The 27,460-nt window shown below is 38.1% G+C and overlaps 1 protein-coding gene across 3 annotated transcripts in view; it reads right to left on the bottom strand.

Moving 5' to 3' along the window:
* Positions 1-26,114, bottom strand: part of CCDC141 (coiled-coil domain containing 141) — a 223,846-nt gene extending 197,732 nt beyond the window's left edge. For all 3 annotated transcript variants that reach the window (XM_067741357.1, XM_067741358.1, XM_067741356.1), the window contains exons 1-5: positions 21,481-26,114; positions 18,310-18,377; positions 17,043-17,161; positions 14,220-14,452; positions 11,575-11,697 (exon numbers count right to left, since the gene is read on the bottom strand). In XM_067741357.1, the coding sequence (XP_067597458.1) occupies positions 11,575-11,697; positions 14,220-14,321 (225 nt within the window). In that variant the 5' untranslated portion in view covers positions 14,322-14,452; positions 17,043-17,161; positions 18,310-18,377; positions 21,481-26,114. The remainder of the gene's footprint in view (positions 1-11,574; positions 11,698-14,219; positions 14,453-17,042; positions 17,162-18,309; positions 18,378-21,480) is intronic.
* Between the last annotated feature and the right edge of the window lie 1,346 nt (positions 26,115-27,460).

The following is a 27,460-nucleotide window of genomic DNA, read 5'->3' as shown; positions in this document are numbered from 1 at the left end:
AAATGGGCAAAGGATCTGAATAGACATTTCTCCAAATTAAATATATGAAAGGCTAACAGGTACATGACAAGATGCTCAACATCGTTAGCCATTAGGCAAATGTGAATTAAAATGACAATGAGAGGGGACTTCCCTGGTGGCACAGTGGTTAAGAATCCTCCTGCCAATGCAGGGGACATGGGTTTGAGCCCTGGTCAGGGAAGATCCCACATGCCGCTGAGCAACTAAGCCCGTGCGCCACAACTACTGAGTCTGCATTCTAGAGCCCGTGTGCCGCAACGAAGAGTAGCCCCTGCTCGCCACAACTAGAGAAAGCCCACACGCAGCAACAAAGACCCAACACAGCCAAAAATAAAAATTAATTAATTCATTTAAAAAAAAGAAAAGAAAAGAAAAAAGCACAATGAGACATCACCGCTCACCTGACAGAATGACCATCATCAAAAAGTCAAGAGATAATAATGCTGGCATGGATGTGGAGATAAGGGAACCCTTGTGCACTGCTGGTAGGATTGTAAATTGGTACAGCCACTATGGCAAACAGTATGGAGGATCCTCAAAATGTTGAAAATAGAACTATCAAATGATACATTTCTGGGAATATATCCAAAGGAAGTGAAAACAGTAACTCAAAAGATATCTGCACCCCCATGTTCATAACAGCATTATTTACAATAGCCAAGATACAGAAGCAACCTAAGTGTCCATTGATGGATGAGTGGATAAAGAAGATGTGGTATATACATACAATGGAATATCATTCAGTCATAAGAAAAACAACGAAATCCTACCATTTGCAACAACATGAATGGACCTTGAAAGCATTGTGCTAAGTGAAATAAGTCAGAGAAAGACAAATAGCTGTATGATCTCACTTACATGTGGAATCTAAAAAGAAAACAAACAAACATCAAAACTGAGCTCATGGATACAGAGAACAGATTGGTAGTTACCAGAGGCAGAAGGTGTGGAGAGGGGGAATTGGAGGGAGGTGGTCAACAGCACAAACTTCCAGTTATAAGATGTAACATACAACACAATGTCTAGAGCTAACACTGCTGCATGATACAGGGGAAAGCTGTTAAGAGAGTAAGGGAGTTCTTATCACAAGGAGAATTTTTTTTCCTTTTCTTCTTTCTTTTTTTTATTGTACCTGTATAAGAAGATGCATCTTAGCTGAACCAATGTGGTGATCATTTCACAATATATGTAAATCAAACCATCACGCTGTATGCCTTAAATTTATATGGTGATGTATGCCAATTATCTCAATAAAACTGGAAAAATAAATAAATAAAAGTAAATATGAGATTGCATTTGTGGTTCACATTATATGTTTCTATTTATTGCTGCTCTCAGAAGTATAACACACTAGCAAAGTATTTTCTGTCCGACACATTAATAAAAGTTTAATAGCCTATGGGAACACTGAAGCAGAAATCTCAGGCTTTCAGAAAGCAGCTGCAACAGCCTTCAGTGGTTTGGGTTTCTCTAGTTCCGATTATGTAAATACTTCGGATATGTTTTGAGCTGAACTTAAAGTAAAAAAAAACATGTCCTACAAAACTGAATCTAACAGCTCATGGTTTTTAGAGTTCCCTCTCTACTGACAGAGTAATTAGGATTTCTTTAAGAAAATCAGCCATCTGTATAACGTGAGTTACTGGGCTGAACGGTGAGACTGCTCTCTCACCTTCTCTGTCTTCTCATTTCACTGGCTTGACCCAGTGCCTGAAATTTGTACCATAGAAGCCCCCTTACTGGTCCTCTGGCCTGAAACCTGGGGCTTTGGTTTCCTTCCCACCACTGGGTCTGCCGGACCAAGCAGTGGGGAGAACAGAGGGAGGAAAACGCCATGTGAATTTACAACAAGCTCAGGGACCACGGGTCCTCTGGTCAGAGAGGACCCCCTACCTCAGAGATTCAGGCACCTGCCTGTTGCCTCCATCTTCACCATCGCTGGGGGATTGCCTGGGCTGGGGAAGAGAGAATAGAAAAGCACAAAGCAAAGGCAAAAGCACAGTATTTCCTCCCTTTCTGTCTGACTCACAGAAGTCCTCTTTCTAGTGCTCAGATCTGAAAGAGAAGATTTTTCTGGAACTTTTTCTGTCCATATCTGATGCATACTTCAGAGTGTCAACTTGCTTTTGAATCCAAGCTGGGTAATATTGAAGAGAGAAAAAACAATACTGCTGGCTTGGTGGCCTTTGGAATTCTGGTCTCTTTCCCTAATCTACATGCTAGTCCCTCCTTTTCAGCATCCTCAGCACACATACATACTGCCAGGGTTTATAGTTGCATTTAATGGAGACAGGGTGGAGGCTATTTATTCCATCTTTCCTGGAACTGGAACTAGTATCCAACTTTAAGACATTAAAAAAAAAAAAGACAAAAATTCTAATCTCACTCAAGTCCCTGAACTTCAAATATGTGTTAGGTGGGAGATAGAGGATACAGGTAATTTGAAGATCAGAGCTAAGCACAGAATTAGAAGTTTGATGTATTCTCCTGAGGACTAATAGCTAGATGAACTTGTCATGAGAATGATATAGCCATGTTATTTGAAAACATCTTGAGTTTTACACATTTATACTTATAGTATATCTAAGATAAGTCTAGAGTTTCGAAAAGATGCATTCTGGCTAAGGCTAATCAGGTAGGAGTCGTACTAGACTTAAAACAAATAAACAAAACAAAATCCCCTCATTCTTGGTTAAGTACAATACTTACTTATGGCTTTTCTGGAGCAGAAGTATCTGTTGCCTTCTGTATAGAATGAAAAAGGTATATTTTTACCCTGACATTTAATATAACTCAGTATATTGAAGATTGGGAGTGGGGGTGAGTGGGTCCTATGCTACCAGCTACAGTCTTACCTCTACTACCCCTCACTTATATTTCTTGAACTGTCAGAGTTCTGCCTTGTCAGTCCAAATCTTGGACCAAGACCCCCTTTTCATAACTAATAAGGACTATGGGTTCTACTTTCCATTAAAAATTTTTGCTTGTAGATTTATATTTTAAAGGAGTATTTTAAAATAATTAACAGCTTGGAAACTACAGGCCTATGATCTCAAAAATGTTAGTTGTGATCCTGACTTTTGACCAAGTTTTCAAATAGGAATATGTTGGTGACAAATAACATAAAGCCCAACCAACACTGGTTTAAACACTCACAGGTTCATCTATGTCACAGCAATAATCCTAGGGCTCAGCATACTCTTCCACAGTATAAAAGTAGCATAAATAATCAGCTTATAAATTTATTCCCCTATTGTTGGACATTGTTTTGTTTCCAGTTAGGTTATTCTACCAAAAACATGTGAAAAGATGCTTAATATCATAGCAAAGCATCTTCATATCTATATCCTTACTAGCGCTTTCATTTCCAAGGATGAATTCCCAGAGGTGAGGTTGCTGAGTCTCAGGATGTGAGCATTTGACATTTTAATGCTTGCTAGTTTCCAAAATGATTGTGTTAATCCAAATTCTCACCAACAGTATAGTAGAACGCCCCTTTCCTCACATTCTCACCATCACTGAATGTTATCAATATTTTAAACTTTTAATGGTGTATAGGCAATTAAAAATTTATCTTTTTATCATTATTTAGTTTCATTTCTCAGGCCATTATTGACATTGAGTTTCTTTTTACATGTTTATTGGCAATCTGCCTCTCTTCTGTGAATAGTCTATTTTTTATTTATTTATTTTTGGCTTATTTGTCTTTCTTATCAACATGAAGGAGTATAACCCTTTGACTGTCATATAAATTGCAAATATTTTCCTTCCAGTTCATCGTTTGTCCTTTAAATTGGTCAGTGGTGTCTGGAAAATTCATATTCACCTCCGGGACAGCTCATAAGTCACTTTCTCTGTCAAGCTTCCCCTAGTTTTCCTGGCAGAATTAGTCATTCCTTCCACAATATACCCATAATATTCTGTGCACACCCCTGTGTGCTGAATTATAACTACAAACTTTTTCCTCCTGATCAAGAAAGTATATTAAAATTCAAGTCAAAGAGACTAACATTATAATAGATATCTTTGCATCTGCTTTTCAGAATCATTTTTCCAAAAGTAGATCATTCACAAACTTTAAAATTTTCTTTTTATTTATTTACTTATTTATCATACCATCTTTCATTTTAAAGAATCTTAGTTCTGCTTCTCAACTATCTCTCCATGAAAACTCTTGCTTTCTTCTGCCTGTCTCTTTTCATTCATGAGCGTTGCCTTCAAAATCCCTAGAGGATGCCACCATTGCTCTTGCCCTCTGTTCCAGTTATCTACTGCTGTGTGACAAACCACTGCACACTCTAAAGACCTAAAATAACAATTATTTATTGTGCTCATGATTCTCAGGCAGGGCTCAGTGGGTAAGACTTGTCTCTGTTCTGCATAGGTCAGGTTGAAAGCCCAACCAGGTCTGGAGAATCAACTTTCAAGATGGCTCAAATGGCTCGCTCACAGGGCTGGCAAATTGGTTGGCTGTTGGCCAGGATCTCAGCCAGAGCTGTTGCTGGGACCCTCAGTTCTTGTCCACATGGGCCTCTCCATAGTGCTCCTTGACGTACTCAGTTGGTTAGGTTCCAGGAGCAACTATTTGAAATTACAGGAAGAGAAAGCAGCCAGTCTCTTGAGACTGGACTGGAAACTGGCACCACATCATCTATGCTGTATTCTTTTGCTCAAAGCAGTCCCAGAGTCTGACCAGTTTTAAGGGAATGAACATAGACCCCACTTCTCATTGGGAAGAGTGCCGAAGACTTTATGGCCATTTTTAATCTACCGTAATCTTCTTGTATATTGGGTTCTTCTAGAGTTGTCAAAAAAGTTGTCAGTATCTGCTATAACCAAGCCCTGCTCTGTTCCTTGCAGAAGTGTGGAAGATGCTTCTCTTCTTGTGGACTCTGTGTCACTTGGTGTCCCAGCCACAAAGCAATACGATGAGTGCTTCATGTTTCCCACAGGCCCTTCAGCTTCAGCCAAGGAGCCCAACCTTGACTGCTAAACCAACACAGGGATAAGATAGAGAGCATCCTTTCCAAATTTTGTACTCTTCAGGCTCTGTGCCAACAAAATTTTCTCCTTATAGAACTCCTTCCCCTCTAGTAAATCAACTCATATCAACACTTCATTAAGTATGGACATCCTCTGAACTGCGGCTTAGCCCAAACTAGTAACAAATTATTTGTAATATCTGCGATCTTAATGTGCCTTAACTCTATGTCTGAGAAGCCTATTTCATGGACTCTCTAGCCTCTTAAACCAACCTATCTTATAAAAACAATATTTTATAAGATTGCCCATGACACTTTCCAAATACAGAGAATGCTATTCGAATTTTATTTCATCCACAGCTCCATACTGTTCACTGGAACTGAACATCTGGGAAAAGAAATACCCTGTACACTAGGAAAGTGTTAAGTCAGCCAGGGAAAATCACTGGGAAGTTTTGCTGTTTCATAGTTGTGAGAATACTATTTTTGTTTTTTAAATATAAAAGTTCTCTATTCTCAAAAGCCTAAAAGAGAAATTATACCACCCACTAGTTCCCACTCCCTCAGGAACCCTGCATTGTTCCTACATTGTTTCAGTGACCTTTGTCAAAATGATCAGTGAAAATATGCCAGGTACTTTACATGTATAGAACACTAAGACACAGATGCCTTTGAACCAAAGATCAATTAAGTGTTGGAATTTGGAAGGTGCCAATTAATTTCACCTCTCTCTCCTCAAGATTCCAAATCAACTGAGAAACAGACATCAAGGTCAGATATGGATCAAAATATCTGCTCTTATTACTGGTAAAGCTGGACTGGAGGGTGGGTTTGATTTGACTTCCTACTTTTTCTCTTTAAAAATCTAGTCCTTGTGACCTGCCTATGGAGACAACTGGGTCTGAGGTATAGACACATATTTGGCTGCTCTGTGTAGGTTGGATTGTGGCCTTCCTCTTCCACATAGGGACATCTGGCCAAATCATGCAGAAGCAGAGAGACTAGAGAACCTGCAGCCCACGGGTAGTCAGAGTCTGCAGAGAGAGCCTTTGAGGCTGGCTTCCCCATGGTGGCCACTTCTTCCCCTAGTCTCACCAACTGGGTAACACCCCCCGCCCCCTCACTCCTAAAGGAAGAGAAGGGAAGAGAAAACATGGGTGAAAGCATCGTCCACAACATTTCTGAGAGAGTAGAATTCCCTAACTTGTGGGTCTATAGGAAAACACGAAGGAGAGAAAACAAATCTCCTATATGAAGTAAACATTTAGGGTAAAACATTGCTATGACATAGATAATGTAAAATAGGTTAGTCCTCTTCCAATACTGTTCTAAAGCGTTCCATCACATTCACAACACACATGCTATAAAATTTTCTCTAATATGTAAATATATATAATTCAAGTCACACAGACTTACTTTATTAAAATATATTATTAAGACCATCATCAAGAAAGTGAAAAGATAATCTACAGAATGGGAGAAAATATTTGCAAATCCTATATCTGACAAGGAATTAATATTCAGAATATGCAAAGAACTCCTACAACTCAGTAACAAAAAACAAGCAACCCAATTAAAAAATGGGTGAAAGACATTTGTCCGAAGAAGATATACAATTGTCCAGTAAGCACATGAAAAGATGTTTAACGTCATTAGTCATTAAAGAAATACAAATCAAAACCACCACAAGATATCACTTCACACCTAATAGGATGGCTATAATTAAACACACACACATACACACACAGAGAAAATAACAAGTTTGGGCTTCCCTGGTGGCTCAGTGGTTCAGAGTTCGCCTGCCAATGCAGGGGACACGGGTTCGTGCCCCGGTCTGGGAAGATCCCACATGCCGCGGAGCAGCTGGGCCCGTGAGCCATGGCTGCTGAGCCTGCGCGTCCGGAGCCTGTGCTCCGCAACGGGAGAGGCCACAACAGTGAGAGGCCCGCGTACCGCAAAACAAACAAACTAAAAAACAAGTTTAACCGGGATGTGAAGAAATTGGAACACCTGTACATTGCTGATGGGAATGTAATATGGCGCAGCTGCTGTGAAAAACATTTTGGTGTTTCCTCAAAGACTTAGCACAGAAATGCCCTATGACTAGGCAATTCCACTCCAAAAGAATTGAAAGCAGGTACTCAAACAGATACCTGTACACCAACATTCACTGTAGCATTATTTACAGTAGCTGAAAAAGTGGAAATAACCCAAGTGTCCATGGACAGATGAGTGAATAAATAAAATGTGGTATATCCATATATTTGAAAATTATTCATTCATAAAAAGGAATGAAGGTCTGATACCTGCTACAATATGGATGATTCTTGAAAACATTATATGCTAAGTGAAATAAGCCAGACACAAAAGGATAAATATTACATGATTCTATTTACATGAAATACCTAAAACGGACAAATTCATAAGGGCAGAAAGTAGATTAGAGGTAACCAGGGAAGGGAGGAGTGGGAGTCTTTGCTTAATAGCTACAGAGTTTCTGTTTGGGGTGATGAAAAAGTTTGGGAAATTGATAGCTGTGATGGTTGCACAACATGCTTAATATAATTAATGCCCCTGAATTGTACACTTAAAAATGGTTGAGATTGGGCTTCCCTGGTGGCACAGTGGTTGAGAGTCTGCCTGCCAGTGCAGGGGACACGGGTTCGTGCCCCGGTCAGGGAAGATCCCACATGTCGTGGAGCGGCTGGGTCCGTGAGCCATGGCCGCTGAGCCTGCGTGTCCGGAGCCTGTGCTCCGCAACGGGAGAGGCCACAACAGTGAGAGGCCCGTGTACCGCAAAAAAAAAAAAAAAAAAAAGTATATATTTTTTTACCACAATAATAATTTTTTTAAATAATGTATTCACACTAAATATTCCAGCTTACAGCAGAAAATCACATTATTCCTTATTTAAGGAATAACTTTTAGTAAGACTTTAAACTTTACTACTAATACATTTTGACTATTCATTTTTAACTAAGTAAAGAGAAACAGGACAAAAATAAACATTCACTGGGTCAGAGATTTAGTCAGAATCAGGGAGTTGATAGATTTATGAGTCAAGTCAGAGGTGAAATTTTTCAGTTTTTTATACTTTAAAAGGTCATTCTTCACTGAATGCTAATATCATATATTAAATACAAATACAGGAGCTAGGGTCCAGAGGTTTTCTTGGTTCTTACAGTTGCAACTCCTTTGCACAATAGCAATGTAGTTACTTGCAAGATGGATACTGAGGGATAGAACGTTCTCAGCAACATTCGTAAGGCATTTCCAACCCCTCTTTTCCTCTTTGACCATCTGAGGATAGTGTTGACAGTGGCCACAGACAGATTTTTGTTACCTGCTTACACCTCCCTCTCCCCTCTCCTGAACTTCTTCTTTCTCATTAAAAATAATGAGTCTGGTTTGGGAATCTAGATGCCTTTAGGGAATGAATGCTTTTTCCACATGACTATGTTTTCCCCACTGAAAATAGGGAAATATTTTTTCTCTGGACACTCCACAGGAATGGTTAAGTACCCTGCTGAAAGGAAAATCAGATCTCTGGGGTATAAGATATTACCAACATTAGAAACACTCATAAAAATTCTGTGTTTCCAGAATTTTTCCCTTTAGTCTAAATTATTATGGTCTGAGATATTTTTCAATGGAAGGTGGAAAATAGCTTTTCTATCAAATTAAACATCCAAATTTCTCTGATACATTAATTATCAACAGCAAGCACTTCTATAAATCATTGCATGTCTCCCCCATATTTCCTTTTTAGGTGTTTAAGGGTATCTGTTATTATCATAATTTTTCAAATAAAGAACCTGAGACAAGAGAGTCTATCTGCTTTGCCCAAAGCAGAGTGGACTCAGCACAGAACTCCTATACCCTCCTGACACTCCTAAGAGTACATTCTTCTTTATAATTAGAACAAATCCCAGGGCCCTGTGCATAGGAAAAGGACTGGAATGAACATTAAATAAGAAATATTATTGGCTTATTGAACTACTAATGTTCCTATCATTCAAAAAGCTCATATTAAAAATGACTTGGTACAACAATTTTCTGCTACAGGTTAAGACTGTACCTACCCTAACAGCATAATAACTAGTACACTGATTAAATTAGTGCTCTATCTATTTGCAATATGGAAATCACATTTTTCTTATTTAAAAAAGTATTTTGTCAGCTAATCTGAAACAGACTTCAGACCCCTTGATTTTTTTTAACCAAAACGATGCTACTACTTAAAATTTCTTGGGGGTAAGTGGCTGGTTTGTTGGGTAAGGTGGGGTGGGAGAGAGTATGGGAGATAGACATTAAGAGGTCATGGTTAGAGGCCTGCGTGAAGCCAAAAGGCGTTTTTGATCCATTAGATCCACGTACAGAGAGGCAGAATGATCCCACTATTCCATTGCTTGTTATGGTAAGATCCGCAATAGATATGAACCTTTGATTCATCCTCTCCCAATCATTTTTACAGATAAAAGTGTGAAGTCCAGAAGGCTAGTCCATAGCCAGAAGACTGGCATTAAAGGACAAGACTTTAAAATTGAGAATCACAAGCACCTTCTAAAGATGGATCCTGTTGATGGAAAACACTTTTCCAGCTGAGCTCCTGAATGGATGTAGGTATGCAAATTTGAGCATAGTCGTTAAGGAGAGATGAACTGCTCTGCTTACAAAAGAATTCTCCCTGGAGTTGTGGGCCTGGACAGGAATAGGATTGGGGGGGGGAAGAGGTAGCCTGAGAGACCCAGACTGCTGTGAGCTTCCCCACCACTCACAGTTCATCAGTGTACCTGAAAGTGCTGGCTGGGCATGAATTGCTAGCGGGACCTGGGGAAGGGATGTAGCTTCAAATCCAGGTTAACTTTAGAAACAGTCGGCAGGTACACATGAAGGGGCTGGGGACACAGGAGACCTTGAGAAAGTAAACCTCTGTGGATGGGCAAGAATTGCAAGGAAGTGTTGGGTTTCCACAATTCATAATATAAGCTTTTTGTGTAGCAGCAAAACCTTGAATTGTTGGCCAAACGACACTAGTTAGCAGCACAATTAGTGCTAAAACATAGGTCTTTTGATTCCTGGTTCAATGACTGTTCACATCATCGTGTGTTTTTTAAGATATACCAAGGACTTCCTGGTCGCCAGGGATTTCTTCCTTGAAAGACAGCCCAGAGCCCAGCGCAAGGAGCTGTCTACACAGGAGAATAAATTCTGGATTCTAATAACCCCTTGCTTCAGTACTAATTCTTTCTTCAACTTCTCAGTCTGATTTACCCTTTTACTTTTACTACTGCTGTTGGTATATGTCAGAAGCAGAACAGATCTGCCTCTAAATCTAGGAAGCAAGTGGAAATTCCAGCCTAGATGTTCAAAGAAGCCAGTAATATTAAAGTACTGAAGACACAGAACATCTAGTCATTGCAGCCTTCTGAATCAAACCTCTTTGATCTTAGTGATGACATTCATTTGCTTAAGAGGGTTATTACTCACAGAGCTGGCTGCTGCACAGGGCTCCGTTCTCAGACGGAGAAACCACTTGTAGTTTAACGTCTTACCGGTCACTGTCTTGAAATTCTTAACAATTTTATCTTTGACTGTGTGTTTTATAAGTGAAGTCCAATGGGACAACAGAAGAAGTGCTGGGGGATGGGAGCTTCATCTCGCGTGTGATCCTGCCCTCCGGGGAGAGAATCTCTTTGCTATCCTGTCTGCTCTCCCGCCCCTGCTCAGTGACCTCTGTCATCTGCCCTGGCAGGGGTCAGGGCACAGCTCAGGAAGGGTTGGGGTTAGGCCCACACCCTCTGCACTGAGCTGGGACTGAGGCCCAGTGCCTGTGAGGGGTGCACTCACCCCACATATATCCCCATGGCTGAAGGAGCCAGACATTACATAGCAGATTTAAAAAAACACCATGACAGGCCAAGAAAAAGCTTTTTCCTGCTTTTTGAACAAGGAGTCCCACATTTTCACTTTGCACAGGGCCCCACAAACGACATTCTTGTCTCTGATTAGATACCTTATCTGGCAATCTCAAACCAACACTGTTTCTAGATTCTTAACTAAATAATCACAACATATAGGTAATAATAACTCTATTTATTAAAACCATTCTTTGGTTTCAAGAACTCTTAATATTAAATATAAAATCAGATATTTTCAATAGTTCGAGAGGAAAAAGCCTCTATATTATTTTTGCCAGCAGGTCTCATTAACAATAGGAAGTTTGGATCTGTTGTTGTGGCTTGACAGTATGTTGCATGAAATGGAAAAATGAAGGAATTTTTTTTTTTCCACCGAGGCAGCCAGGAAAAAGAAGGTACTTATTTCTCCACAGTGAAAATATTATCACTCCATATTTTCTATCACATTAGGGAAAGTTGAAAACAATCTTGTTCATTCTCTCCAATGTTGGTGTTTGCTCATAAATAACTATAGTGTTTTTCCATTACCTACCTGGCACTATGTTAACCTGGACATAGGCCAGTGGCATCAGGGGAATCAAGAGGAAGTGTAAGAAACAGCTTTTTATTTCTTTTTAATTTTGTATCTGCTTCATATCTTAATATCTTACCTTAAGCTTGGCCAAAAGAAGTTCATGATCATGAAGAAGTTTTTTGGTTTCATCTTGATTGCTTCCAATTTCCAGAAGATTGGGCTGTGATTCAGCCAATTGAAGTTGTACCCACTTGCCACACTAAAAATAAAAATGAAATAAAATGTACTTTTAGTTCCTGTTGTTCCTTTCCTTTCACCCTTCTCCTTTTTTCTCTTTTCTTTTTTTTAAGTTTCCAGTTACACTGTGAATACTTTATTCTTTCCACAGAGATAGATAGGCCTTACATAAATTGAAATAGAACAGGTCTAACATAAATCCATGCCCTGTCTTTCCTTCTTTTTTTTTATGCTTAGGATAAATTCCTTTCTCTTAGCATACTGGATATAAATTCAAAATTCCCAAATGAGGAATATATACAGTAGGTTATGTATTATTGAAGAGTACAAAATTATAGAATAATTCACACACTTTTACATTCTCTCACTCACAAAACTGAACTCTATAAAAATAGTGATCTGAGCAAGTAGGGTGCAAACTACACCAAAGGGAAAAAGTTTCATAAATGTAATGTAGGCTGATTAGTGTCTTTACACTGACCTTGCTGATCCAACCAGAAAGAATAAACAGCAGATGAAGCAACTGATTTTTCGCTTATTCCAAAATTAAAACAATATTTTCCAAATTTTGTTGTTGAATATTCAATAAAGTATGTATAAAAGTGTCAGTGAAATTAGATGTGTGACAACTGCTATTTGAATGCAGCCAGCTTGTTTTCCACACTTAGGACCCTTTCATTGCTCCAAGATATAATTCATCATTGCATTTCCTAAGGAATTGCTTTTCTAAGAAGAAACAACCGATGAAGCAAAAGGAACCGCTATGAGGCATGTGCACGTGGCTAAGTGAATTGCTGAAGAGAAATGAGAAACCACATGTCTATTCTAGATCATTAGTGCCCTGAGACTGTTTAGAAATGAGAAGTCCATATAGAGCAGACACAGGCACTTCTACTCCCTTCAGATGGACTTCCCACTTTGAAAAGCTTGAGGTTTATTCCATATGGGATGGCAGTGAACTAAGGGAGCTGGGGAGGGAGGACGGAGGGAACATTCTTAGAAACACAGTTCAGTTAAAATAAGAGTTTCCAGTACAATTTTAGAGGTTTTATTTTCTTACTGTCAATTTACCTCTGATTCATCATTTACTCTGTATGCATTCTTCCTCATCCTACTCTAAGAAATGTTTCATATTTAAGGGAAAGAAAATTTAACTTTTTTACAAAACAGTAATTTTTCCTCTTTTCCCTCTCTGCTGAAATTTGCAGTTACTCAAAGCATCATAGAATCAAACACAAATTATCAATTTTGCTACTTTTGCTTCAGGCTTCTTTCCATGTCCACTCATTGCCCTTGAAAAGAATAGCGGTCAAGGGACACAGCAGAGGTTCTGTTTATGTACACCAAGTCTTAAGAGCCCTGGGGAATCGGCCTGGGTAGGCACACTTTGCATTCAGTGCTTCTAGAGTGAATCATTTTGCTCAATGTCAAGTGCTGCTTTCCTGTTAATAATTTTCACATTAACATAAAGTTCGCAGCAATTAAGTGAAAGTAAACAGGCCTGTCGTCTATGCTTCTTACAAAAGGCCAGAAAAGTCATTCAATTAAGCTTGGTGGGGCTCTGAAAGTAATAGGCTGTGGTGAGCACCAGCTTGTTTGCTAAATTCCCTTCATTAAACACTGAATTCCTGAGGTGGTGAGTTGTCTAAATCCAAGCATAAGGCTTCAGGGATTTTTACAGGACATATTCATGGGAAATAAAATCATGGATGCCTTCTTCAACCTAAAGATGTGTGGTCACCTTTGCAAATGAGCAAACTGTTTGACATAAAACATGCAAAAACCTTGAAGGGAATTGCTTTTATAAATTATTTTCCTTGTAGATTTTATTTTTAATTTATCTCTGTGACCTGCCAGGGAGAGGAGAGACAGATGCTGTGAGCACATGACAAAATAAAATAAAATAAAATGGAAAAAAAAAAAAAAAACTTTAAGTCCCAAGTGGCTTCAACTTCCTGCTGTTAAGGGCAAATTTGACACATGTCCTCAGCACTTTCCCCGGTAGGGTCTTTATTCCCCCAACCATGTGACAAGGATTTACTAGTGTCTTTACCATGTCAGAACCAAAGCTGCAGAGGGCACGTGTCACAGTCTCTTATTAGGTGTTCCCTGCACTCATCATGCCAAAACAATGCCACCCCTTATCTGCTGGGACCCTCCTCTTCCCTCCTTCATCACATCCACTCTCAAAAATCACAGACATTTCCCAGGTCCACTGGACTCCAGCCTGGCAATCACGAACTTTTAATCACAAATGCTTTGTCTTTAAAAACCAAACTGAAAGTATATGGTAAAGTTTGTTGTTGCTTTTTAGAAAAATCAAGCTGCTTATAGATGTTTTCTGGCTAACCGAAAGAGAAACTAGCAACTGGCTGAAACTTAGAGGTTTTTCTCTTAGTTGCAATTTAAGAAAGCAATAAGATGTACCTGCTGGGTTTTTTTCTATATGCCGTGTACTGCCGATTGTGTGGAATGTTCTTTAGGATTATCAGCACACAGCAAGAAGCCCACAGCTACACAGAAAAAAGGAAGTTGTCAGCTTACCTTTATGATGGCTATAACGATTTTGGAGTCCCCAGCCTGCACAGCTACTGAACTGACTGTTGTCGTAGAAGACTCCTCACCAGGGCTTCCTTGGCTGGACATGGTACATTAGAACCAGAGTTTACGCTTTGGGTAGCCTCCGTACAGTTGTGTGTCTGCTGGTCATTTCAGAAGGCAACCACCGGGGTTACTTGGATTCATTCAGGGCAAGAGCTCCCCTCGCACTGATTACTCTGCCAAAAGGAAAGAACAGGAGGTTAAAAATAGACAACCCCATTGAGTTTATCATGAGAGAGAGAGGAAAGAACGGGAGAGAATAGCCACACCCCTAGTATGGTAACACTGAACGCCTGTTATTTTGGCCATTATCTTAAATGCAGAGGGCAGCTTCTAGCTCTCTGACTATCAGCTGATGTTTGATAGCAAATGGAAAAAGAATTACATCCTCACAACCCAAATTACTTTAGCCACTGAATCTATACAGTTTTGGTGGGCTTTGAAACCAGCCAGTCATTAACCTGGGTATCAATCTTTTCAAAATTTTTGAAGTCTCCTCCATGCAAAGAAAACTCCCAAAAATGTACTTTAAAAATAAGTTCTGGTATTTGTTTTGGGATTAAGCCACAAAATTGTTTGAAATATCTTTTTGGATTAATCTGTTTTCCTAAAACTTACTGCCTTTTGTCAAATGAAATTTATATGAAATGGTCACATTTTCTCAGTCTCAGATTTCTTAGGGACATTTTAAAAAATATTTCAATGAGCAGTTATCAATAGATATCTACCAAGTCAGGATTTCTTTAAGACCATCTACTCCACTGAACAGTATTTTCAAGTCCAGTTGCCACAACTACTAGGAAGTAATATACTTTGCTGTTACTTTTAATTGCAGCAGGAAAATGTTTTGGGTTTTTTGGATTAAAGGTTAAGACTATGTATATTTCGCTACACTTTTTAAAAAAAGGATAACATTGTACTTCAGATTCGGTTTTTACTTTTCCCCCATGCCTTGTGCAGGAAAATTATAGACAGCTTAAATCAGAGCCCAGGATCGGCAGATTAATCCTATTGCTAGAAACTCAGTGTGTGTTACAAGTTGTCGGTGGTATTAAACAGCAGCTGTTGGATTCCCTGTCAAGAAACAGCTGAAAATAACCCTGAAGCTTAGGTCAGAGGTCAGATGCAAACACATCAGAGATACTGACTCCAGAGCTGCTGGAGCCATCGGAAATCTCTGGAACAAAGCCAGAACAGAGGATATAGCAATAAACAGAGTTAAATGAGTCCACTCGCTGTTTAAACCCTTAGCTCAATTTAAAAGCACGATCAGGTTCAGGGCCAATGTTCAGAAGGCTGAGTCAGCACCACTGTTTTGTTCTGCTAAGGTTCATGATAATATTCTTGAATCAAAGGGGAAATAGTGCTTTTACATATACTTTGGTTTCAGCAACTATTTTTTTTTCCCAGAGCATATCCTGGCTGCTCTGCAGTTATGCAGCCATGACCTAGTTGTCTGCTGTTCCAGTGAAAGGAAACCACCCTGGATCCCAGTTCCTGGGCTCTGGGAACTTTACTCGAGGCAGAAAGGGAGCATTTGGAACAAGCTCGGGAGAGCAGATGACAAGAGACACCATGATGTAGGAAATATTGTAAATGGTTTCATTTTATGGCAGGGATGGAGAGCTTGCAGAGAACCAACCCAGACTCTCTGTAGGGGCTGCCTCAGTGTTGAAGGCGGGCTCCTTCTGCTTTAGCAAATAGTTGGTCCAAACAAACCAAAACAAATTGAGTGAAACCAGTTTTCAGCTAATTGGCCTGAAGGAAAACCAAGAGTTGACAACTGTGTCACATAATCTCCACACCCTAAATTAAAATGCCCAGAGGAGCCTTGCTTAAGCCTTTGTGTACACGGCAAACCAGAACAGCAAACAGTGACCTGCACCCAAAATACACAGTGCACTTTCGCCCAAAGTTAACCCTACTGTTAGAAACTCAGTGTGTGTCAAAAGTTGCCTAAAGGCCCTCAGGAGGCGAAGGGAACTTTTGGCAGCAGGCTGCACAGACCACGGCTAGAAATGAGTGGTTATGTCCACAGAGTCCCACTTCAGGTGGATGATTATGTAAAGGGTGTGGAGGGCCGTGTGGACTGTGTGGAATCACCGGCCCACAGGAAGGGAAAGGAAGGAGAGAGGTGGGGAGGAGAGAGAACACCGCTGAAAGTCTGATTAATTCCAAGGCTTAAGGGCAAAGGGAATTAGAAATAGTTAAGACTTTGTTAAAAGATTAATCCAACAATTCAGCAGCAAAGGTAGTATCTATCTGTGTATAGATGACCTTTCTTTCCAAGCAGTCCCAGAGTGTTGCACAGAAAATGTTTTCTGCATTGGTGGACATGAGCAATAATGTAAACTGCATATACGAATTTAAGTGGTTTCTAACTAATTTTCTTTTAATTCAAATTCTTGGCTTTAAAATCTTGAAAAGACTTGAATCACTTTTCTCTCCCCTTCCCTTGCTTTCTATTTCTTTCCTCTTCAACTCTTTAGTCCTTCTCCCTTCAGAAGCTCTGTTTTTCAGACCTCTCCATCCACATCCAGCTCATTTAGAACCTTGGTCTATATGTCCCTTTATCTAGCATAATATTTAATTGTAAGTTGCATTATTTGGAAAAATAGTTTGGAGAATAGTAAATATATTGTACTAAAGAAATTGCTACACTATAATTAGACTTTTTAAAGCTTTTTGAGCTTGTTTATACTCCACCTCCCCTATCATCACCAAAAAAAAAAAAAAAAAAAGACAAAACAAAACAAAAACCCTTACAGGCATTCTCATATTCTTTGCAGTTTACAGAGGATCTTGCAGAGGTTATTATGTCTTCTCTGTTTATCCCTCTGGGAAATGTCTGTTTTTATACCAGCTGAATTTTAGTGAAAAATCCTCTGTGGGGAATCAAAAAGCTATAATTGGATTCTGTAGAATTGCAAATAGCACTTCTTTCCCCCAATTTTTCTTTATTGTGGGAAAATACACATAACAAAATTTACCATCTTAACTATTTTTAAGTGTACAGTTTCAGTGATATTAAATATATTCATAATGTTGTACAACCATCACCACCATCTATCTCCATAACTCTTTTAATCTTATAAAACTGAAACTCTACACGCACTAGACAATAATTCCATTCCCTACTCCCCCAAACCTCTGGCAACCACCATTCTACTTTTGTCTCTATGATTTTGACTACTCTAAGTATCTCACATAAGTGGAATCATATAGTATTTGTCCTTTTGTGACTGACTAATCTTATCTAGCATAATGTCCTCAAGGTTCATCCATGTGGTAGTGTATATCAGAATTTCCTTTCTTTTTAGGGCTGAATAATATTCCCTTGTGTATATATTCCACATTTTGCTCATACTTTCAGCCACTGATGGACACTTGAGTGGCTTCCATGTGTTAGCTATTGTGACTAATAGCTAACCTTTGTTCTCTACCTTAATTCAGTTATTCTATCCAGAAATATCATTGTCTTCTTCCTTTCATCTATCCGATTCCTCCCATTGCTTAAGACCAAGATAAAGAATCAACTCCTTTTAAAAGTTGAAATACGTACTTATATTCCCCTTTCCTCAAAATTTAATTGTAATTCACAATTTAATAATTGCCTTGAATTATAAACTTGTATTGTTTTCTATTTATTTCACTTCCATTGGTATTATTTCTTAACTAGATTTAAGGCTCCTTACATAAAGGAGTTATATCTTAATGTCTTTTTTTTTTTAAATCTTTGCAGACCACCTCAAGGGGTTATCGTAGAGAATAAAAGAGTTGCTTTATGTAAAGCACTTAGAAGAGGACCTGACATTTAGCAAATACTATATACACACATACACATATATAAATACGTGTGTGTGTGTGTGTGTATTAGTATATATATGGAGCACAGTACTAGGCACAGAATTAGTGCTTATAAATACTGGCTGACTGATTGAATCACATTAGTCATATAGAAAAAAGTTTTGATACAATTCACTCATTCAGTATTTACTCATGCAACCAATAGTTATGAGCATTTGCTACATACCAGGCACTTACACATTAGGAATATAGCAGTAAGCGAAACAGGTCTCTACTCTCGAAAGGGTGACATTCCTGTGAAAAAAGACCATAAACAATGAAAAACATAACCAAGACAGAAATCCACAGTGATAAAAGCTAAGGGAAAACAACTGGTAGTGGTTAAGTAGGCTGAATCACAAAAGGTTACATTTAGAATTTGACAGAGAAATCAGGGGATACTTTCAGGGTATTTCTATTGGAATACAGAGATTAACAGGAATAATAAACTGATAGTGATTCCAAAACAACAAGAAAAAGTAAACCATACAAAATGGCAAAGGCAATGGGTTAGGGGCTCTGAAGTCAGACTGCCTTTACCTCTCTGTGCCTCAGTTTCCTCAATGCAAATTGGAGATAATGGGAATACCTATGTCATATAGGTTTGTTGAGAGGATTAAATAAAATAACATTTGTAAAACACTTCAATGCCTGGCACATAGGTGGTGTTCGGATAGTTATACATGATCATTTCTAAGACAACATCTGTTAAGGGATTTCCTAAATCTAGTAACTGTCACAAAATTTGAAATAACTTTTTAAAATTAAGTTGAATTACAACACTTGGTAGGCAACCCAAATGGATGAAATATATTAGAGAGACATAAAATATGCATTACCAGGGAGGAAATATTTCAGTATAATCAAACGGTAAAAAATCTCAACGAGTCAGCATTTCTCTAGAATACCGTCTTTAACCATTCACTTTAGACAAAATTTTCCCTAACTCATCCTTTGTATTATGTAATACTCTTCCTGGCACCTCTCATTTATTTCTTGGTTTACAAGCACTGTCACTTAACATCCATAAGTAAAGTGAAGCTGCTCTTTCCTCTTAAAACAGCCTCCATTCTGGCCATCAACTTATTCTTCTATGTAGGTATTCATTTGTTCATTCACTGAGTATGATTAAATGTCTAGTAGGTGTGAGGCACTGTTCTAGATGCCAGGCACACAGCAATAAGCAAAACAAAGTTCATCCACTGATGGAGCTTGCCTTCTGGTGGGGGAGGCACAACCAACTAGAAAACAAACAAACAAGAATACATATATAATGATGTAAAGATGTAATCAGTGTTATGAAGAAAAATAAGGCAGAGTAAGAAGGTGACAGTGAACAGGGGAAGAGGGATACTACTTTAGGAAGGAGTCAGGAAAGTTCTCCTGAAGAGATGAGATTTGAGTAGAGACCAGGATTAAGTTGAAAAGAGCAAGATATGCAGATATCTTAGGGAAGAACATTCCAGGTAGCTGGGCACACTTGCTATATCTGAAAAACATCCAGTAGGTCAATGTGGCTGGAGCTAAGTGAGGATTGAAAGAAGAGGACACTGATAGAACATGATATCTACCAGGTAGGGGTCCGGTTTGCTTGGACAATCATGGTTTACATCTGTTTCCCTGGCAAAATTACTCTTAAGGCACCTTCCACTCTTTAAAGAGTCCTGTTTGGATGATAAATTATGTGGTAACCCTGCTATTATGCCAAGGTAAGGACTTTGGATTTCATTCTGAGAGAGAGGGGACATTAATGTGAGGTTTTCATCCAAGGAATGACATCATTTGACTTAACATTGTTAAAGAAGCTCTTCATGGTGAAGAGACTGTAGGAGTCAAGAGTGAAAGCAGAGGTAGGATGAATTCCGTAGCACCCAAAACACAAATGCCAGTACAATTCTCCTTTGGGATGTTTCTCTACAGACACTTAAGTTTTACTTAAGAAATATCATGACTCTTTTTTAACAATTTGACATTCTGTGTACATTGACTGCCATAGAATTCCTTACAATTAAATGTATGTAATGACATAAATCCCTAGCTTCTCCATAAGACCTAGGAGAGTAATTATAAATAAGCAACTTCAATATCCAGCAAATTTCCCTTCTATAAGTAGTAAGGAAAACAAAGCAAAACAAAACTTGGGAAAGTTCAAAGAATACCTAGCGTGGTCAAAGATCAAAGATGGCTGTACTTACTATAATTTTAAGCCATAGTTTACCAAAATGATGTGTGAAATGACAGCAGTATCTGTTCAACTATCATGTACATATTTTCCTAAAATTCTCTATTTAGACCAATGTATGATCTGGAAAACTGTCAAATACTTGTGTAGAGTTTAGTTAAAATAATCAGCAAATGTGGCTATGATTGATTTGGCAAAACTTTCTTTTCTGAGTGGGAGAGATGTATATGATACTTCAAGCCAGAAAAGATTTTTTTTAAAAAATCACTGAAAAGCTTTCATGTAGAAAGTTTATTTTTAAAATTTAAACTCACAAGGCTTTCTGCCTGCATTGGGCTGTGCACCCAGGCTTCAGTGTAGCAGGGTTCTTTCTCTGATATAATTCCAGTTAACATAATGAAGTGTCCTGAGAGTTACCCTTTAGAAGGGAGGGTAAGTAAATGAGAAGACAAGAGTCTTAGTCAACTTGATTTTGGAAAATTACACTTCTTTTGTTTTTCCATACTGTTGCTAAACTCCAGTTGAGGCTGAGAATTTCCATCCCAGAGTAACTCCCAGGGAGGCCTAAAGAGCAGCAGTCCTTCCAGCTGCTTGGGAACCCAGCAGTGACACTAAGGGTGAGCTGCCACTTCTCCATGCAGCTATAATTTTTGCCAAGGAAGGAAAAATAATATAAAACTCAAGAACACAAAGATCACATAACCTCAACAAGATGGTGTTATCCATGGATTCTAAGCAGGAAGTATGCAAAGAATTAAAAAGAGAAAGTTTCTTTTTTTTAAATGACGTTTTATTAAGAAATACTAAGACCTAAAGAACTTAATGTATATGTGCATATATTTTGTATATAATATACATATGTGTGCAGATGATTATACGTAATAAGACTCTTTATAGTGTTATAATGGGCTTTCTCAGTTGTATGAGGTGATATTTCATCATTTACTGACAGTTTATTGGCAACAGTTTAATGACAAAGCCATTTTTTAATAGAATTCCCCGGTAGATTATGTTTTTAAAAACTTAACTGAGTTTCTAAAAACTTACTGTATGGTTTTTGAGATCTGCATCCTCAGTCCAAGTAAGAATGCCTCACACCAGCATTCATAAGAAGTCCCTTGCTATCGTTATCTTCATTTTTGTTAATACATCACTCACCCTAGTTGTGGAACCCACCTGAAAGGCAATGATTGTTGAGAATGTCCGGAAGGATAAAGAAGTTACTAACGCCTGCAGGAAAAAGGATATTCATATACTCAGGCTTTTAGGAAAAGCAGGAAACAAGATGAGAGAAACTCAGAGAAATTTGGAAATCAAAAATGGAAACAAAAGTAGCAGGTCGTTTGTGCCCCACCCCATACAACTCACACCACTCTGAGCAAACCGGTTTCCTATCACAAATTCCACTCTCACAAAGGAAGGACTTCAAAAGCAAAGTCAATTTACTTTATGCAGAGTTTAGATTCTGCTCTGGCATGTCCCTGCCTTAAGCTCCTGCTATCAGGGTGAGTTGAAGGCCTCACCACTAATGTCTCTTGAGCACCTGCTGTACACGGGCCCTGATTTCCTTTATCAGCCCCATCCTCATTATATCCCTTTAGGTTTGTAAAATTTATAACCAGTTAATCTGGCTGGACCTCTCAACAACCTTGTACAGTTGGCCCTCTGTATCTGAAGATTTTTATATAAGGGACTTAAGCATCCGTGGATTTTGGTACCCACAGAAGGTCCTGGAAGCAATCCCCTGTGGGTATCAAAGGATGACTGTACTATAGTCAAGGCAGGACTGTTAATTCTGCCATATGAGTTGGAGAATTGAGGCTAGAGAAGTTAAAATGGCTTATTCAAGTTCATGAAGTGAGTGAGTCTAGAACCCAGCCACTTCCCTCTTACTCCCTTGCTCCAATGCCACAGGGAGTAAGTTCTATCCTAATGTTGGATGAAAAATTATACAGATGTCCATACAAACCAGCTAGTCTGCAAAAGTTGAGCGTTCTCTGACAGAGCCCTCTGAGTCAGAACACTACACCAACCACCCTTAAAAGGCAACAACAGAAGTACAAAGCCACATATCTATTCTCAGCTTTCCCTATTAGACAACTAAAGATAAAATACACACATGAAGCAATTTGGCCAGAAAAGCTTTATAACATAGGAAATATACAAAACTAAAATGTCCTGTAAATGACAAGAACGCTTTTAAAGAATTTTCCAAATCAACGTGAGCAATCATTAGACAGAACACCTTTATGCATGGATGTAAATTAACATTATAATAAAACTGATTTGGGTTTGTGTCATAGTTCTTTTTCTGCTCTTGTTAAAATGAAATCACATCAAGGATTTATCACATAGACGAATGGAAATCAATTCTTTAGTAACATACACTATAGGATTGTTTAGTGATTTGTTTAGCCATTTGTATGAATTATGCATTGATATTCATCTTTCTTGGACTTAAAACATGAAAGTATCTGCTTTTCAAATGTCTGTTTAAAATCTATCTTATGTACTTTCAACTTCTCAGATTCCTAATTCTATTTTATTAATTTCTCCATACTTTAAACAGCTAAGTGTAAATATAAATAATTAAAATAAGACGTGGTTTCCTTGGATTTTCTTTTTCTCATGTACCTCACTGATATTTAAGAAAAAAAATTCATGGGGAGGGGAAATAGCTGTTTTGAGCATTCATTTTGAAATTTACCAGTATGTTGAATATTCAGTCTGTCTTTACTTGCCATTTCATTGGATTATGTCAGATAGATAAATTTAATACAGATAAAAAGTAGAGGCATATATGACCATGTTTAAACATGGGCTGACTCCCTGAATACCTGAATCCACTAACTTTGGCCTTTCCACTAGTTTTTCAGAACATATTTTGATGTAATGATTTCCAACTTTTAAACTACCACACTCTGGTCTAATCTGTGAAATTACTAACCCATCACTTCCTTCTTCTTGCCAATGGCATATCATGGAGAAAATTGTGTTGTAATATTAATTAGGTTTTAAAAGATGTTTGGGGAAAATATTTATATTCCTGTGGAGATGTTTAAAGATACTTTGAGGTATCACAAATTTTAGGCTTAGAAATGTTAGTATTCCAACTATTTATTTTTTCCAGGCTTATTGCGATACACTTGACATACACCATTGTGTAAGTTTAAGGTATACAATGTGTTGATTTAATATATATACATATATATATTATTAGACCCCCAGAATTCATCTTCTAACTGGAAGTTTGTACAATTTAACCAACATCTATCCATTGTCCCAATCTCTGAGCCCTGGTAACTACCATTCTATTCTCTGTTTCTGTGAGTTTGGCTTTTTTTTTAGATTCCACATATAAGTGATATCATACAGTATTTGTCTTACTCTGTCTCACTTATTTCACTTAACATAACACCCTTGAGGTCCGATCAGGTTGTTGTAAATGACAGGATTTCCTTCTTTCTCATGGCAGAATAATATTCCATATATATCACATCTCCTTTATCCATTCATCCATTGACAGACACTTAGGTTCTTCCTGATATTGGCTATTGTGCATAATACTTTAGTAAACATGTGAGTGAAGATATCTTTGATATCCTGGTTTCATTTCCTTTATATATACACCCAGAAGTGGGATTGCTGAATCATATGGTAGTTCTATTTTTAATTTTTTGAGGACCCTCCATACTGTTTTCCATTGGCCGCATTACTTCCACTTCTACCAACAGTGCACAAGGGTTCCCTCTTCTCCAGATCCATGCCAACATTTGTCATCTCATCTTTTTGATGATGTCCATTCTAACAGGTGTGAGGTGATATCTCGTTGTAGTTTTGATTTGCATTTCTCTAATGATTGGAGATGTTGAACATCCTTTCATGTATCTGTTGGCCATCTGTATGTCATCTTTGGAAAAATGTCTATTCAGTTCCTCTATTTTTTAATGGGATCAGTTTTTTGGGGTTTCTTTTTTTTTTTTTGCTACTGAGTTGTATAAGTTCTTTATATATTTTGTATATTAACCACTTATCAGACATATGCTTTGCAAATAACTTCTCCCATTCCATAGGTTGCCTTTTCATTTTGTTTATTGTTTCTTTCACTGTGCAGAAGCTTTTCAGTTTGATGTCACCCCACTTATAAATTATTGCTTTTTGGTGCCATACCTAAAATTTGTTGCCAATACCAATGTCAAGGAGCTTTTTCCCTATGCTTTCTTAGGATTTTTATGGTTTCAGATCTTATGTTTAAGTCTTTAGTCCATTATGAGCCACTTTTTGTGAAGGGTGTAAGATAGGAGTACAATTTCATTTTTATGCATGTAGTTATCCCAACATCAACTATAAAGAGACTATCATTTTCCCATTGAATCTTCTTAGATTCCTTGTCAAATATGGGGCAGTTTATTTCTGGGCTCTCAATTCTGTGCCATTGGTCCATTGTTTTGATTACTATAGCTTTGTAGTATAGTTTGAAATCAGGAAATGTGATGCCTCTGGCTTTGTTCTTCTTTCTCAGGATTGCTTTAGCTATTCAGGGACTTTTGGAGTTATACAAATTTTAGGGTTGTTTATTCTAGTTCTGTGAAATATGCCATTAAAATTTTGGTAGGGATTGCATTGAATCTACAGATGGCTTTGGGCAGTGTGGACATTTTAACAATATTAATTCTTCCGATCCATGAACACATATCTTACCATTTTCTTGTGTCTCCTTCAATTTCTTTCATCAAATCTTGTAGTTTTCAGTGTACAAATATTTCACCTCCTTGGTTAAGTTTACTCCTAAGTGTTTTATTATTATTATTATTATTTTTTTTTTTTTTCGGTACGTGTGCCTCTCACTGTTGTGGCCTCTCCCGTTGTGGAGCACAGGCTCCGGACGCGCAGGCCCAGCGGCCATGGCCCACGGGCCCAGCCGCTCCACGGCATGTGGGATCCTCCCGGACCGGGGCACGAACCCGCGTCCCCTGCATCGGCAGGCGGACTCTCAATCACTGCACCACCAGGGAAGCCCTGTTTTATTATTTTTGATGCTAGTGTAAATGGAATTTTTTTTTCAGAACAACAAAGTTGTTGTTCATGTATAGAAATGCAACTGATTTCTGTATGTTGATTTAATATCATGCAAATTTACTAAATCTGTTGATTAGTTCTCATAGTTTTTCTGGTGGAGTCATTAGGGCTTTCTGTATATAAGATAATATCATCTGCAACAAAGGCAATTTTACTTCTTCCTTTCCAATTTAAATATTTTTTCTTTCATTTTCTTGCCTGATTGCTCTGGTTAGACTTCCAGTACTATGTTGAATAAAACTGGTGAGAGTGGGCACCCTTGCCTTGTTCCTGAACTTAAAGGAAAAGATTTCAACATTTCACCACTATTATGTTAGCTGTGGGCCTGTTGTATATGGCCTTTATTATGTTGAGGTATAGTCCTTCTACATTCAATTTGTTGACAGGTTTTATCATGAAAGGATGTTGCATTTTGTCAAATGCTTTTTCTGCATCTATTGAGATAATCATTTGATTTTTATCTTTCATTCTATTAATGTGGTGTATCACATTTATTGATTTGTATAGGTTGAAATTTCTTGCATTCCAGAGATAAATCCTGCTTGATCATTATGTATGATCCTTTTAATGTGCTCTTGAATTCAGTTTGCTAATATTTTATTTAGAATTTTTGCATTTAAATGCATATTTTTATTATTATATAAATTTCAGGTGTACAGTATTATAATCCAGCATCTGTATATACTGCAAAGTGATCATGACCACAAGTCTAGTTACCATTCTTCACCATACAAGTGTGACCCTCTACCCCTACTTTGCCCACTCCCCAACCCCCTTCCCCTCTGATAACTACTAATCTGATCTCTGTATCTGTGAGTTTTTTGTTTTATTTTGTTTGTTCATTTGCTTTGTTTTTTTATAGATCCCACATATTAGTGAAATGATATGGTATTTGTGTTTCTCCATCTGACTTATTTCACATAGCATAATACCTTCAAATGTTGTCACAAATGGCAGGATTTCATTATTTTTTTATGGCTAAGTAGTATTCCATTGTGTGTATGTATGTATATATACACACATCTTCTTTATTCATTCATCCATTGATGAACACTTAGGTTGTTTCTATATCTTGGCTATTATAAATAATGCTGCAATGAACATAGGGGTGCATGTATCTTTTCAAATTAGTGTTCTCATGTTCCTCAGATAAATACCCAGCAGTGGAATAGTTGGACTATATGGTAGTTCTATTCTTAATTTTTGAGGGCTCTCCATACCATCCTCCATAGTAGAAAACAGTGTATGAGGGTTCCCTTTTCCTCACATCCTCTCCAACATCTGTTATTTCTTGTCTTTTTGATAATAGCCATTTTATTTTATTTTATTTATTTATTTTCTGTGGTACGCGGGCCTCTCACTGTTGTGGCTTCTCCTGTTGTGGAGCACAGGCTCCGGATGCGCAGGCTCAGCGGCCATGGCTCACAGGCCCAGCCGCTCCGCAGCATGTGGGATCCTCCCGGACCGGGGCACGAACCCGCGTCCCCTGCATCGGCAGGCAGACTCTCAACCACTGCGCCACCAGAGAAGCCCAATAATAGCCATTTTAACAGGTGTGAGGTGGTATCTCACTGTGGTTTTGATTTACATTTCCCTAATAATTAGTGATGTTGGCCATCTGTATGTCTTCTTTGAAAAAATGTCTATTCATATGCTCAACCCATTTTTTATTTTTTTATTTTTCTACCCATTTTTTAAATCTGCAAATATCTGCAAATAGTAACAGTTTTACTTCTTCCTTTCACTTTGAGCTTTTCACTGTTGAGTATGATGTTATCTGTGAGTTTGTCATATATGACTTTTATTATATTGAGGTATGGTCCCTCTATACCCACCTTGTTGAGAGTTTTTATCACAAATGGATATTGAATTTTATGCATCTATTGAGATGATTATATAAATTTTATCCTTCATTTTGTTAATGTTATGTATCACATGGATTGAGTTGCAGATCTTGACACATCCTTGCCTCCTTGGAATTTAAATTCCACTAGAGGGTGGCGTATAATCCTTTTAATGTATTGTTGGCTTTGATTTGCTAATGTTTTGTTGAGGATTTATGCATTTACGTTCATCA

This window comes from Pseudorca crassidens, chromosome 6 (assembly GCF_039906515.1).
Source record: "Pseudorca crassidens isolate mPseCra1 chromosome 6, mPseCra1.hap1, whole genome shotgun sequence".
Classification (NCBI taxonomy): Eukaryota; Metazoa; Chordata; class Mammalia; order Artiodactyla; family Delphinidae; genus Pseudorca; species Pseudorca crassidens.
The sequence above is the reverse complement of the archived record's forward strand: the minus strand, read 5'-3'. Positions and strand labels throughout refer to the sequence as shown.